Source organism: Mustela putorius, unplaced genomic scaffold, assembly GCF_011764305.1.
Source record: "Mustela putorius furo isolate JIRA1106 unplaced genomic scaffold, ASM1176430v1.1 tig00003858_pilon_pilon_pilon, whole genome shotgun sequence".
Taxonomy (NCBI): Eukaryota; Metazoa; Chordata; class Mammalia; order Carnivora; family Mustelidae; genus Mustela; species Mustela putorius.
Genome location: NW_025422010.1, coordinates 9,844,339 through 9,860,679, shown reverse-complemented (window position 1 = coordinate 9,860,679; position 16,341 = coordinate 9,844,339). Strand labels below are relative to the sequence as shown.

General features: G+C 42.1%; 1 protein-coding gene across 10 annotated transcripts in view; it reads left to right on the top strand.

The window, feature by feature from the left end:
- PTPRM (protein tyrosine phosphatase receptor type M) overlaps positions 1–16,341 on the top strand; it is a 776,839-nt gene that overhangs the window by 674,793 nt on the left and 85,705 nt on the right. For all 10 annotated transcript variants that reach the window (XM_045065755.1, XM_045065757.1, XM_045065756.1 and 7 more), the window contains one exon: positions 2,780–2,867. In XM_045065755.1, the coding sequence (XP_044921690.1) occupies positions 2,780–2,867 (88 nt within the window). The remainder of the gene's footprint in view (positions 1–2,779; positions 2,868–16,341) is intronic.

Here is a 16,341-nt window from a genome sequence, read left to right as displayed (position 1 = left end):
AATGAGATTAAAATACTATTTATAAAAGCAAGGGCTGTCATGGGGCACCTAGGGGAGTTCAGTAGGTTGAGTGTCTGGCTCTTGGTTTCGAATCAGGTCATGATCTGAGGGTCCTGAGATCGAGCCCTGGGTCAGCCTCTGCGCTCAGCGCAGTCTGCTGGAGCCCCCACTTTCTCTCTCTTTCTCTCGCTAAAAATAAATCAATAAATCTTAAAAAATGAATAAACATTTTAAATAAACAAATACAAACAAGTTAAAATAAGAATATAGTATCGGAAGGCCTGAAGTTGTCCCAGATGGTAAAGAAACAGCTGTGGTGTGCGTGTGGTCCTCAGAGGAAAGCATCTTCTTGTTGGGGAGGAGGGGATTTGTGTGGCTTTGCCTCAGGTGACCTGGGATCATTATCTTTGTTAGACAAGTGCCTCTCTCCCAGTCCACTGTTGATACCCACCCTCTCTCTCTCACACACGCACACACACAGAGAGACACACACTTACACACACACGCCCTGTGATAGTGTTCATTGGCGGCCATGGATTCTCCTGGAAAATGTCAAGGCCCCTCACAGAGGCCACTCCCTTCTTCATCTTTCTACAAAAAAAAACAAAACCCAAGAACTTTCAGATGGGTGGGAAAGGCAGAGGGAATTGAAATTGACAATTACATCACAACACCCTCAAAGGAGAATTAAATTGTTATGAGGGCAGTCGGATAATAGTTATTACTCAACTGTAAAATGATTGTCGTTCATAGAGTAACAGAGACACTATTCAGAAAAAGAGTATGACTCTAAAAGCCCCCGAAGCTATTTTTAGATGCATATTTCATAGCAGAATAGAAGTTCCATGTCTGAATAAATCCTTTATCATATGACGGTCTTGTTCTTGAGGGAATTAACGAGTGATTTTTTACTGCTGGTATTTCTATTGACTTAATTGATTAATAACCTGAAAGTGGTTTTTTTCCTCGTATCTGTCCTGCATTGTGCAGTATTTACCCTTCAATTAGCTACATATGGTGTGACCCTATTCATAGAGCTACATAGTACATCTGATCCTGGTCTGCTGCCATGTTTTCTCAAAATGATAAATATAATGTAAAAACTATTATGGTAATAAGGTGTTGAGGATGACCATGACTAAGATACCTTAAATTAAGACAGGCAATTTAAAACTGTAACACTTATGTACACAGTGTTATTTTTTTCTCTCTTGCCTGTCATGAAAGTGGGGGGGTGCTCTTCCTGCTTTGTTGCATGGAGGGACCGGTCCCAGGGGCGCAGACCTGGGACAGGGCTCTCTTCCAGCCATTCTGTGATGGGCACTGAGCCAAATGGTCATAGCAGGACCAATACGCATCAGGTCATGGAAAAGGTGTGGACTTCACAAACTGTACATAGGCAGATTTTCCAGGTATTTGAGCCCGTCACACACTTAAGCTGTACAAGTAAAACTTTATCTTGAGACCACCACCAAACACTACAATCGCTCAATCACTTAATAAAGAATTATTGGATTCCTACCATGAGGCACAGGCTCCGCCCAGACAACAGTGACAACCACGCAGTCCCTGTAAAGTCTCAGGGAGTTTCCAGACTGGTGACAGAGACACTAGAATAAGCTGAGCACCGTGCATGGCATGGTCGGGTCCTGTGCAGTAGGCCAGTGGTGAGGCTCTCTCGTGGGGTCTGAGAGCAGGTGTGTCCTACCCACTGCCGCAGTACTCATGCCGCTTAACTAATGAGCCCCCGCTGGAGCCATAGAAAGAGATAATAAATAGGTTCTGTTGAACCACAGACTAATCACTGAATATTGGTAATGGTTGGAAATGGCCAAGATGGCCAAACAATGTAAGAGAGACAGGAATTAGGGGCTTTAGTTGGAAAGAACTTGAAAAGCCATCCTGGGCATGTTTGAGTGTGTGAGTTCCTGACACCATGTCCTCTGGCCCTACAGTAGCTCAGAGCGGTGCCCTCCCCGTCAGCTCTGCCTACTTCCTCCTCCCATCTTCTCTCCCACTTGGTACCAAGAAGTAGAAGAGTAGCCGTGGCAAAGACAAGAAGTCAGTTTGACTAACTGCTTCTTGCCTCCATCCTTCTTCCCCTCACCTTTTATAGACTTGGCTACGCAAGGATAAAAGGGACTGTGAGCCAAAGTGGAAATAAAAGTCCCAGCTTTTTTTTCACCTGTCAACTGATACCAAAGGACATTTTCATTATAACTTGAACAGAAAAAACATATATCTGACTAATAACATGAAGATTAAAGATCCTGGGCATAATAATGTCAAATCCTTAAATAAATGGACATATAAGCTCCATTAAAAATGAAGAGAAAACCCTGGCAGAATTTATTACAGGATTTTAGCCTTGAAGGCATGAAGTCATAGCTTCCCTACCTTCTCCGTTTCAACCAAAAAATCACCTTCTTTCGGTTAGCAATTAGGTAGAAAAATGATATCTTTGTATCTCTTGAGAGTATTGAAAAATGGCAATATAATTAAGAAATTGAGAGGAATGTTAATTTTTTCTGTATTAAATTAAAAGCGGATAGAGTGAGCACCACCATTTTAATGGACTATATGATAAATTACAGGTTCACTCTCCAGCCCCCCTCTATGTTTATAACGTATTAGGTGAAGGAAAACAAGGTACTTAATCCTTCCTCTCCTTCCTTCTTGACCCTTGCCGTACATTTCTTAAAAACATCCTCCATCCTTAAGATCCTGTGTTTACTGCACCAAATTGTAATTCTTTGTGTCACTTTTCTCTTTCTTCCAGAGCTTCTTTGAAGGGCAGTCTGCACCATGGGACTCCGCGAAGAAAGATGAAAACAGAATGAAGAACAGATATGGGAATATCATCGCATGTAAGTGTTGACAGTGTAATTGTGCTGTGGTATAACTTTCTTTTCTGCATCTGCTAAGATTGACCACCAGCCTCACGCAGCGAGAATTTACAGTGCAATTACCGCCTTCATCCTTCTGGAAAAGCTGGTGTTATGCTCGTATTAAAGAAAGGGAAAACTACCTAAGTACCCCCACTATATCCATGTGTCTTGCTGTGGGGCTAGTTTTACTTTCAGATTTAGGGTTTGGGTAACATAGGTAATGCTAAAATGCTGAGAAAGAAAATGCCTTTTAGGAGTAAACATAATAGTCCTAATGTTTCCCAGCTGCTACATGGGAATGAATGGAAATAATGATGTGCCACACGCCTTAATGCGAGGGGCTCAGAGTTCTCAACGAGCATTAACTCATTAATCCTCCAGACACTTGGGTTACGTAGGTCAGTAATAGCCCCATTTTAAGGACAGGAAACCGAAACTCAGAAGTTAAATGATAGTCCCTGTATCACAACGCTCATTAGCAAAAGAGGGAGGATTATATCTTAGAAATTCCCAGTTCCTGTGAAGCTGAATGTTACCAATCCGTAATGCCTTAGATGGTTTTTAAATCGAGCCCAACCTCATTAATGTTCCATAACGATGCTGAGACACCTGGTAGATTGATGACCCTCCTTCTCCCGGGGCCGGAGCCATCCATCCCCTGCGTTAAACTGCTCCAAGTCACACGGGACTGCCCCCAAGGCTCTGACAGGTACCAACAGAATACTATTTCTGAAGATACATAAATTCAAACAAAAAAACAAACAAACAAACAATGTGGGAATAGAGTGGGAGAGCTTGGAGTTCCTCTTGTCTTACTGCGATTTGAGAAAGCAAATGGGAAACTTTTGGGTAGTATGGATTGTGAACGTGCAGTGAACTTCTATTTGTCTGAGTTAACATTTCTTGGAAGGACAGGAGAGACCGCTATATCGGAGTTTCTGTGATTGTAGAGGTGTTCCCTCCCTATGTCATCCGAAACAGTAGCCACACGTACCCCGTGAGCACTTGAAATGAGGCTGGTGCCACTGAGAAGCTGAGATTTAAAATGTTTTTCACTTAATTACTTTGAATTTTAATAGTACATGAGACAAGTGGGTGCCACTGTTGGACGGTGCAAATGGACCGTCAAAAGTATGTTTGATTGTCAACAAGGAGGGAGTGGGGTTTGCATGTCATAGGAGCGAACCATCCTGACTGCGCATGGGCTTGCCCTGTTCTCCCTCTGGCAGCTCCTAAATCCCAAACATGGTGTTGCAGGTGACAAGTGCTAGCTTCATGTTTTGTCTGTTCATTGACTTAGCGGTTCAAGTGGTCGTGTCAGGGTCCTTGTTAGTCAAAATATGCTTCCCTAAGATCTAAGGCTTTATTGCCCCTCAGTGGATTCCGTCAACACTGTGGAGCACCAGATCCCACGGTGACAGGGACGCATGTGCCCCACCAGCAGGACAAGGCAGGGTGGGCAGGTAACAGAGCACTGTGACGCCAATCCCATGAGGTGACACAGCCCCGGGCTGGAATTGTGGGTGCAGGACCACTGGGCTCAGGGAAGGGGAACCTGATTTCTCACCGGAGGATGGTCCTGGGAGGAATTGGTTGACCAATAGAGATCTCTCCAAGTTCCTTCATGTCTCTGGGAGCTGCTAAAGCTTTGCATTGTTAGAAGGATTCGGATTTCTCATCATGGCTTCCAGGGCTCTCTCCAGGAGTTCACTCAGCACTGCAGCAAGCTCCAAGGGGATCTGCAAGGTAAACTGGGCAGTTCCCAGCATGCCCTGGGCCTCCCTCCGTACCAGGTGGAAAGGGCTATTGGGGAGCCTTTGTCCTATAGTCCCCCTACCATCCCAGATGTGGGCCTCTTTGGGCACTCACAGAAGCCAGTGTCGATGAAGGCAATTATCAGTGTGCTCAGAGCTGCGGCGTCCTTTGCTCAGTAGAACTCTCAGCCTGCTCCTTCCTGAAGCCAAGTTCATTACCTGCGCTTGGTGGGCACTTGAGGAATATTTCTGAAAGAAGAATGAAAAAAAATAATAAAAGCTTGCATTTGTTGAGCACTTCCTCTATGCTAGATGCTACTGTAAGCACTTGGCATGTGTTAACTCACTCTCTCCCATGAAATAGGTTACCTGGTTGTTTCTGTCGCACAGGGGAGGCAGGTAAGGCATAGAGAAACGTTACAGGGTCCATAAAGGTGGAGGCAGGATTCCAACCCACGAACTGCTTTCATAACTGCTGTGCCATGCACGGTTGGACTGTTGGTCCCTGCCGGCTTGCTATGGTGCCTGAATTTGCTTTTCTCCCTTAGCATCGTGGTCTGCGGAGGCAGGTGTAGGTGACAAGAAGCAGCTGGTAGAGACTTTGGCCCTACCCCCCTTCCTCTGACCCCTGCAGACCCCTGTAGAGAAATTCTCGAGCTGCCACTGCTCAGGGTCTCCTGCAGAAGCTCTTTGTTCACGACTTTTGTCGTCTATTGTCTGAGAAGGATGGGGGGGGGCAGGGTCTCCTGTAGGGATTAGTTGTTAACCTATTATCATTAAATCTCCCCTAGCTCAAAATGGATAAACAAGATGTCAGAGGACATTTAAAAATGATCTGGGTGTGAGAAGGGCAGTAGGCGACAAGACTGCCTACATCCTGCCTGGTCTGGCCTAGGGGAACGCTGGCTGCAGGGCACTGGCCAGCACGTTGGAACATAGGGTGAGATGGGAAACCGAACAAGAGATCAGCGTGGTCCAAAACACCTCCCAGCATGATCGAAATACAAATTTATACTGTTGTGGGGGTTTTTTGTGAAGACACTGAAGCCACAAATTCTATGCAAATATCAAATATTTTAATTCTATTAAGTGCTATTCTCATCTTCAGGTTGAGGTATGGAGAGACAAAATGACCAGCCTGAGTTCACACGAGGAGGTGTCGTCCTTTTGTGATGTAAAACATATTTTTTTCTAGTTTAATTATTTGGGAAAGTTTATTTTAATACACCCATGTAGAGGTATGGCCCCTCCTGGAACATGAGAACGGCCTACACTGAAGGCCTCAAGAAGCCCCACCCACCTTGTTTCTACCTTGACCTACTAGATATTGGGTGTGCCTCTGTTTTCCATAGAAACATTGAATATCATTCTTCTACCTGATTTCTCCTCATGGCTGAACTGAGAGTGTGTGCTCAAATAGACCAAATAATTGATCCCTTAATTCAGCAAGTACTTCCTGACCATGTACTATTTGCCAGACACCATGCTAGGCACTTTTACCGAAGGATGATTAAACATAGTCGGACACTGCCCACCCAGCCATTAGCATCTAGGGCAGGGCTTGGCAGATCTTTCTGAAAAAGGCCAGATAATAAATCCTTTAGGCTTCACCGGCTGGCCAGTCTCAGTTCAAAACATAGAGTGCCGGGCTTGACTCCTGGTTTAGAGACAAACAGATCCCGCTGGGACAACTGTTCATTTCTGCCACTCACGGCTCACTTCTACCATCTTCACCATCATCTCCAGCCCTCAGGAACCTTCACTTAGGAAAGACGGTTTTAAACCCCCCTCTGTAGGCCCCGAATGTTCCATGACCTCACAATCTAGGGGCCGGAGCAGACCAAGGCATGCATGAACTGATAGGAGAAGGGTACACGGGTGAGGGGTGGACTGATGAGGAAAGGCCTTTTAGGCAAAAGAGAAGAACACAGGATTTGGAGCTAGAAGACGCAGTTGGGGTCTTGGCCCCACGGTACACTAACCAAGTGACCTTGGCTAAGTCACGAACCTTCTCAGTGTCAAGTTTCCTGAGTTTCACCTATTATGGAAACAGAACTAAATGCCATATAAGAACATTGATTGATGTTAGCTGGAAAAAAATCACATCTTCTCATTTCTCCTGAGTTGCTCTTTACTCTTCAGCTTGCGGATTCCGAGGTTATTTAAAAATTTTTAAAGATATCAACATCTGGAAGCCTCAAGTTCCAAATGATGAGCGGGGAGGCAGTAGCAGGCACCATCTTGCTCCCTAATTGTTAGCATGACTCTACACAACAAGACAGGCCCTGACAGACAGGGTCTCTGGGCTCCATTTCTGGGTGGTTTGCCTGGCTGTACCCAGGCTGATTTCCTACCTCTCACCTGCCTTCCATCCTGTTCCCTCCCTGTCGTTCAGTGTTTCTTCGTCTGGTTGCATTGTTTGTTCTTATGCTTTTCTGAAGACCACATTGAAAAGACACTTCTGTGCCCCGGCTGCACCAGCATCCAGGCTCCCATTCTTCCTTCTCAGTTGCTGTGGCATTTGGAGCCCAGTCTCTGTGCTCACGTGTTATCTTCTGCTTTTTTCCTTGTATTTTTTTATGTATCAGAATTATTCTGTTCTACTTTGTATTGAAGTCTAGCTGACACACAAAGTTACCTTACTTTCAGGGAGATCATGTAGCAGGTGGACAAGTCTGTTCATTCTGCTGTGCTCACAGGATGATTTCATGTACTAGATACATATGAAATAATCACTGAAATCTACACTCCTGGAATAGTTCTAGTATTTAATATAGGATCATTAGCTATAGTCATCACACTGTACATGAGCTCTCTAGACTGATTTATCCCACAGAATGGCAACTTTGTATCCTTTGGTCAACATCTCCCCAGGTCCCCCACCCACTCCTGGAATCACCCTTAGACTCTGCTTCTCTAGGTCCCACTGTTTTAGGCTCCCTATATAAGTGAAATCATGCAGGTTTTTTCTTCCTGTGTCTAGCTTATTTCATTTAGCATGATGCCTTCGAGTTTCCTCTGCATTGTGGCAAATTATAATCTTTTCATCTAGTTTCCTGTTGTTTTCGGAGATCCCTCTAGAACTGTGATCGTTTATGTAATTCTGTACAAGGCTCTATGTTGGCATATCACTTAGGCCTCCTCCAGACAATTATTAATGCTTTTTAAGTAGGGTATCCAAATCCTTAGACACCACTGGCATCTACAGCTGGTAGGGTAAGTTTGATACTACCCATGGGTTGCAAAAATACCACAGCTGTTGCCTTGAATCCCAGAACCGCCCTGGGCCTGCTCTCGCCCAGCCTCACTCAGGCTCGCAGTCCTAAGGAGTGGAGCCAAGTCGGTGTAAGTGCCCCAGGTTGTTCTGATGAATCATTTCATTCGGGCGCTGCTTCATTAGAGACTCTCTATGTGTCTTTACTTCCAACAGTGAAAATAACTCTTCAGTATTGTTAGAGTGGCGGACGGATTTGAGATTAAAAAGAATAAAAATGCTTATCCAAATCCCGCTTGTGTATGCACCCACGTCAGTTTATAGGCATGGGGAGGTGTATAACCATCTCCCTCCACCCTAAAAAATGATGTGGTTGTCAAAGAGTTGGTTATTGTGCCTGCGAAGCCTACTTCCTAGCACTTAGGCCTCAGGAATGACCACCAGTGAGAAGAAGGAATTGGGGGGTTCAGTCAGCGTATCTTAGAAATCCTCCTTAGAGCTCTTTCAGAGAACATAGGAAGTGCTGGTAATGATCACATTCATTGTTTTGCAATATCGTTTGCATATAAAATGGTTTTAATGGGGCTTAAAAACTGTTTATTGGCTTTTGCTCTTAAGTAAGTTAAACTTTTCCCTTATTTACATTATAAATTTGCTGAGCTAGTCCTTTGCAGAAAAAAAAAACAACAAAACACCCCTCTTCACCACACCACAAAAACAGAACTCCTGCTTTTCTCGATGTTTCCTAATTATAATTAATTTTGAGCTTAAGATACACACCAAAACTCCTGGCTAACGGAACCCCTTGAAGCCTAGGGTCCTCTTTTCTGGAGGCTGGCAGTTGAAGATAAGGAGCTAGAAATCTGCAGGTTCTTTCCAAGCTCCCTCCCCCACTTTCTATGGTCCATTCAAGGAAGACATATTGGTCTGCCATGTGCCAGGCTCTGTGTCAAGCTAGAGGAATTCTTTCAACAGATAATATTGAGTGCCTGTTACATGCCAGGCACTATGCTAGGTGTCAGAGACAGAGCAGGGAACAGAACAAAATTCCTTGCCTAGATAGCACTTGACATTCTTTGGGGGTAACAGAAAAAGTCACCAAGTAAACTGTGTAATATGTCTTATTAGAAAGTGAGGCGTGTAACAGGGAAAATGGAGCTGGGAAAGGAGACGCATGGGGCAGAGGTGGCAGTTTTTAAACTGTGGTCAAGAAAGGCCTCCCTGAGAGGATCAGATGCAAGCCAAGGCCTGTCCCAGGGGAGGAAGGGAGCCAGGTACAGGCAGAGGCTCTCAGGGGGCAGACCTGCCCCAGCGTGGTGCCCGGGGCAGTGAGGAGGCCAGTGTCACTGGAGCAGTGGGAGGGCGAACAAGGGGAGTGAAAATGTGAAGAACTGGAGGGACCGTGGTGGCCCAAAGTGGACACAGCCCCTGATGTTTTCCAAGGAAGGGGCAAGGGAGGAGAGACTTAAATGACTCTCCAAAGGAATGAAATGCTGTGAAATGGAAGATCCCTGAGTAAAGGGGTAGAGCAAACGGTGTTGTGGACAGGGAGTGCCTCATGTGAACACATCCTTCACATCAGAGAAGCCCTGGAGTCTGAGGAACTACAAGAAGGCCAGGTAGCCAGAGCTGGGAAGGGCAAGGGCAGGTAGGCCAGCAGCGGGTGGGGAGTATCTAAGTGAAAGCCAGAACTCCAGGGCCTTCCAGGGAAGATTAAGGATGTCAGTGTTCATTAAGAAAACAAAGGGAAACCTCATCAAAGGGTTTTTGAGGAGATGGGAGGGGGTTGTTCATCAGATAAGCATTTGGAAAATTTAATCTGACTGCAAAATGAAAAATGAATTGGAAGGGGACACTAAGAGATTCTTTCAGTTGCCCAAGTGAAAAGCAAGGATAATGTGGACTGGAAATAAAAGGAGTAGATGGATTCAAGAGAAATAAATGATCAGATGGATTGGATGTAGAGCAAGGAAGACAGAGGAGTCAGTGATGCTTCTGTTTCCAACTCACAGGAGGATGGTCAGAGGGAGGAGTGGTGCGCAGTCAGGGACGGATGGATAGACCGGTGGAAGAACTGGACATTTACTCCAACGGGTAACACTGAAAGGGAACCAGATTTGGCGGGAAGCTCAGGGATAGATGTGTTGGCAGTACCAGGGAAAGCTTATAAATTGAATCTGGGGACACACCCAGATACCTGTGAAACCTTCAAATGAAATGTCCAGTAAGCAGTTATACTGACTGCTTCGAAACCCAAAGAGGAGGGATCTGGGCCCAAATAGAAAAGAGTGAATCTTGGGGCACAGAATGGCAGTTAAAACCATTGGCAGGATAAGATTATGTGTGGAGGAAGCATGGAGGGCATCAAGCGCCTACGACCCAGCGTGGAGGGGCTTCAGTAATAGGGAATTACCAGGCAATACTGCCTAATGTGTTCAAAGGAGCATTATCTCATGGAGAAGTGAGGGTGTCCGTAGTGCAATAAAGACTGATGTAACAACATGAGAATTGTTCATGAAATTAGCAAATGGTGCTTTGAATGGCGTAGGTGGGGGGTGGGAGGGAGGAGACAATGGGTGAGGACATGACGGGAGGACAGACACCTTTACGAAGGGGAAGAGAAGAGGGTCCCTTCTGAGCTTTGGTTTTCATCCTCATGTTACCCATGCCCACCTACTCCTTTTTCCTAGCTAATAATGAGGTATCTAAGAGGAGAGTGAAACCTTTGACCCAATCTCTCCCATCTGTTTCTTTGAACCAGTGTCCCAGTCTTGATATTCGTGCTGAAAACTACTCTTCCAGGGTTTTGTTGCATAGCACTATGCTTTTCTCTCCCATTGGAGCCCCTCCAACAGTGTCACTTCTCAGGAATCTACTACCCTCATGATCTGGCGTAGGAATAAAGACAGTTGAAGAGAGGATGGTAGGAACAAGGGGTTAGTTGGTTAGGTACAGTTTGGCAGGGAGAGCTCTTGGTGTTAAAAGTCAGATGGATGAGAATAAGGGAGAAACAAATCAACACAACATGTTTAGGAAGGAAAAAAAAAATCTGGAAGAATTAGACAAAGTAAGAGTCAGGGGTCCTGCCAGGACACTGAAGATTAAAGAGTAAGTCTCCCTATTCAAGGGTCTAGGTATAAGCAATAAACACAGCAAGCCTGAGTAACACATAAAACCAACAGAGAGAGCAAAAGTGAACATGAAGCCACCTACCACTGAACTCAAAGGTTCCTTATTTGCTTGGTGCTCAGAACTAGCATGACCTGAGCATCCAGGTGGGCACAAGCAGGGACACCAGGCCAGCATATAGGTCACACAGGGGTAGATGGCTGAGCACCTCCCATTCATTCCCTTGTCTCTTCTGGTCTTGTACCTCGAGACCAGTGCAGCAATAGTCCTTGGCAAGTGTGTAACCACAGAGAAGCAAAGCCATTATTTGCAGAAATCAATTATAATTAAAATTAATTTTGATTCTCCTCTCAGAGGGCAAATGTTACTTAGATCATTGTGGTTCCAATTTACCTTAAATATGTCATCAATATTTAGCAGAATGAGAGTGGGTTGGAGATGAAATATTATCAATGACACACTCCACTTCCACCGCCTAGTTATATCTAATCACATACAAGTGAATTGCAAGGCTATTAACCATATCCATCATGTTTAAAATGGAAATGTTAAAATATTTGAAGCTACTTAGAGGTGTTTTAAATATAATGTTATGTGACAAAAAGGGCATAATTAAACCTTTTTAGAGACTTAGAGTTAAGCATAGAGACCTGCTTTAAATATCTCGTTACCCAACCTCTAGTGTATGCAAGCACACATCCATAAATGCATGCTTACACATCCATAAATACACACATGCACACACACAACTACCCACATACACACATACATATACATAAATACATACACACTTGCATACATAAGTATACATACGTGGGGGAAAATACCAGCAGATTAGAACTTTTCAGTAGCAAGCAATTGTTTCTTATGCTTTATAACACATCTTTATGTGCCTGTTTCTTACCCCAAAGTACTGTTTTGCCCTATTTCTTATTGTAAAGGCTTTTTTTTAAAGGAATGAGAAGCATAGCAACAAGGGTTTTATGTAGATTTTCTCAAAACGTCAGAGTTCATTACCCTTTTTGATGGGCTAACATTGAGTTGTGATTATAATATAAACATTTGTTGGATTTTGATCATATTCCAGTCATCCATGGCTAAATGGGTATCTTCCCCCCCAATTTTATAAAAGCAATTCATACACATTATAGAAAAATTATGCAGTAATGAAAAGTTGGGGGAAATTGCTCGGAACCTCACCAACAATGTTTGATCCCTACTAATATTTTTTTTCTGTTTCTTTGATCTTTTTTCTGTTCTTTGCCTTAAAGTTGTTGCCTTTATTTTTTAAAGTAAAAATAGGTTTATTGTTTTATTTCTGATTATAAAGACAGTATAAACTGTGTAGACTATTAATACACAAAATCATACGGATGAAAATAAATATGACTCTAAATTTTCCCACCCAGCAGAATTCCCACCCTTATCCCAGTATACATTTCTACACACATATACAATTATTTCATATAGATAGACTCTTAAAAGACATGCTGCTTTCTAACCTCCTCTACTTCACAATATGTCACAGAGATCTTCCCAGGTAAAGAAATTAAGTAAAATTAAATAAAAGCATAGAAATGCTTTTTGATGATCATATCATATTCCATTGTTTTATAAGACTGTTAGTTCTCAACCCTCTTCGAGCTTCCTGGGTGTCCTCTGAAACCAGCTCCCAGACACAGAGGAAAGGGAGAGAACAAAGAAAGAGGCAGGGCACTCCAGGATGGTAGTTGGGAATTTTAATAAGTAAAGGGATTTTATATACAGAGCTTGTCTTGGGCAGCAGCAAGATGAGAGGATCCCTGTATCTGCCCGCCAAATCTTAGAAGTTTATGAAGAGATCTTAGCTAGCTTCAGTCACCTATATTGTGCAAGTGTTCTCAACACGGTATCACTATCTCAAGACTATGCCTTGGAGTAGCTTCTGGGAGAAGGAAGAGCAAGCAGAACCACATTCCAAGGATAATGGGGAGATGGGTGAGGAACTTCAAGTACCCAGTCCAACTCATGGGTCAACCACTGGTCACAGCTTTTCGATGACCTTCCCCAACAGAGACCACTGTTGATCAGTTCCCTGTTGATATTCTTGAATGGTTTGAACTAGATAGGGACAGAATAAATTGTATTTAGAAAAGTAGCTGTCAGCATGGATTTACAAAATTCAAGATCCATTTATGTTAAAACCTCTCAACAAAGTGGGTATAGAGGGAATGTACTACAACTTAATAAGGGTCACGTATGACAAAGCCACAGCTAACATAATGGGGGAAAGCCCATTCAATGGTGAAAAACAGAAAACTTTTCCTCTAAAATCAGGAACAAGACAAGGCTGCTCAACCACTCTTGCCACTTTTATTCAATAAAGTATTAGCAGCTTTAGCTATAGAAATTAGGCAAGAAAAAGAAATAAAAGGCCAATTTGTCCAATTTGGACAAATTGGAAAGGAAAAAGTAGAATGGTCACTATTTGTGAAAAACATGATTTTTATATATAGAAAACCATCAAGATTACACACACACAAACACACAATTAGAACTAATAAGTGAATTCACTAACTTTCAGGGTACAAAATCAATATACAAAAATATTTTGCATTTTTATATACTAATGACAAACTATCAGAAAGAGAAATTAAGAAAATAATCACATTTACAATTTCATCAAAAATATTAAAATATCTAGGAATAAATGTAACCAAGAAGGTAAAAGACCTATACTCTGAAAACAATAAGACACTGATGAAAGAAACTGAAGAAGACCCAAATACATGGAAAGATATTCTGTCTTCATGGATTGGAGGAATTAATATTGTTAAAATATCTGTACTACCCAAAGCAATCTACAAGTTCATTGCAATTCCTATCAAAATCCCAATGGCATATCTTTACAGAAAAAGAACAATATATTCTAAAATTTGTATGGGACTACAAAAGACCTTGAATAATGAAAGCAATCTTGAGACAGAAAAACAAAGCTAGAGGCAGCACACTCCCTGATTTCAAAGTACATTACAAAGCTATAGTAATCAAAACCGTATGAAATTGGCATAAAAACAGATATAGATCAATGAAACAGAATGGGATCCCAGAAATAAGCCCACACCTATATGGTCAATTAATTTACAATAAAAGAGGCAAGAATATACAATGGGAAAATTTATTTCTTCAATAAATGGTGTTGAGAAACAGGGAAACCACATGGGGAAAAAAAAAAGAAACCAGGCTACTATATTACTCTAGATATAAAAATTAGCTCAAAATGAATTAAAGACTTGAATGCAAGACAGAACCCATAAAACTAGAAGAAACCCAGGTGGTAAGCTCCTTGACATTGGTCTTGGTGATGGTTTTTTGGATCTGACTCCAAAAGTAAAGGCAATAAAAGCAAATATAGATAAATGGTACTATATCAAAATAAAAATCTTCTGCACAGCAAGGGAAACCATCAACAAGATGAAAAGGCAACATATTGAATGGGAGAAAATATTTGCAAATCATATATCCAACAAGGGATTAATATCCACAACATATAAATAATTCATATAACCCAGGGGAAAAAATCCAATTTAAAAATAGGCAGCAGATCTGAATAAACGTTTTTTCTAAAGAAGACATACAGATGGCCAACAAGCCCATGAAAAATGTTCAACATCAGTAGTCATCAGGGAAATGCAAATCAAAAGCACAGGAAGCTATCACCGCGTACCTGTGAAAATGGTTGTTATCAAAATGACAAGAAGTAGCAAGTATTGGCAAGCATATGGCAAAAAGGAAGACTTCGTGTCCTATTGGTGGGAATGTGACTTGGTGCAGCCGCTATGGGAACAGTATGGGACCTCCTCAAAAAATTACAAACAGAACTACCAGCAACCCCACTACTAGGTGTTATCTAATTTGGAAAGATATATGCACTCCTGTATTCACAGCCACATCATTACAATGGCCAAGGTATGGAAACAACCTAAGTGGTTTAATGAATGAATATGGATGAATAAATAAAGAAGATACACACACACACACACACACACACACACACACAAATATAGATAGAGACATATTAGATAGACACATATATAAATAGATGTAAATATACCTCTATCTATCTATATATATAATGGTTATGAATACATACACATACATTCAGATATATAGATATAATGGAATACTATTCAGCCATAAAAGAATGAAATCTTGCCATTTGCAACAACATGAGTGGAACTAAACATATTATGCTAAGTGAAATAAGTCTTTCAGAGACAGATACTGTATAATTTCACTTATATCTAGAATCTAAAAAAAAAAAAAAAAGAGCAAAACAAAACAAAAATAGACCTATAATATAGAGAACAAACAGTTGGTCACCAGAAGGGAGGAGGAGGTGGGGGGGAGGACCAAATAGGTGAAGGGGATTAGGAGGTACAGTCTCGAGTTATAAAAGAAATAAGACATGGGGATAAAAAGTACAGCATTGGGAATATAGCCAGTAATATTATATCAACTTTGCATGATAACAGATGGTGACTAGACTTACTGTGCTGAGCGTTTTGTAATGCAGATAAATATTGAATCACTATGTTGTACACCTGAAACTAATACAACATTGTGGTGGCTAGAGGGAGGGGGGTTGAGGGAGAGGTGAAATGGGTGAAGGGGGTCAAGTGACACAAAATTCCAACTGAAAGATAAGTAAAGCATGGGGATGTAATGTCAGCGTGGTGACTATGCAATTGACAATATTGTAGTAATACTTGAAAATTGCCAAGAGAGTAAACCCTGAAGTTTTCATCACAATAAGTAAAAAAATGTCTAACTTTGTCTAGTGACTTATTGCAGTGATCATTTTACAATATATACAGATATCATATATTATGATATACACCTGAGACTAATGTAATGTTGTATGTCAATTATGCCTTGATTTAAAAAGAAAATATTTAAATAAAAAGACAAGTTCCTGAATAGATGCCAGGGGATTAAGAGGTAGGAGCTATTGGGGCATATTCATCCTGTTTCCTCATCAAAAGTAGCTCAAGCTCATCTTTCTAAAAGGTTGGCTGCTTAGAGTGTACAGGTTTTCCTCTCCTCCGCTGACTGCCAAACAAGCACCCTGGGCTTTTTGTAGTTTGAATTGCTAAGCAACAAGGATGTCACTTTTATTCCCATAAGAGGGGTAATTCCTTTTTAATGGAAACTATAGTCCTATACTAGTCCTATACTCCATGCAGTTGACATGTTCATCTCACTTGGTCCCAACGATCCTGGGAAGGTAGCCCATCATCAACCTCTTTGTACATGAAGCTCAGAGAGATTCAGAGTTGGTCTAAGTTCACAATTGGGGGGAATTGTAGAGAGCCAG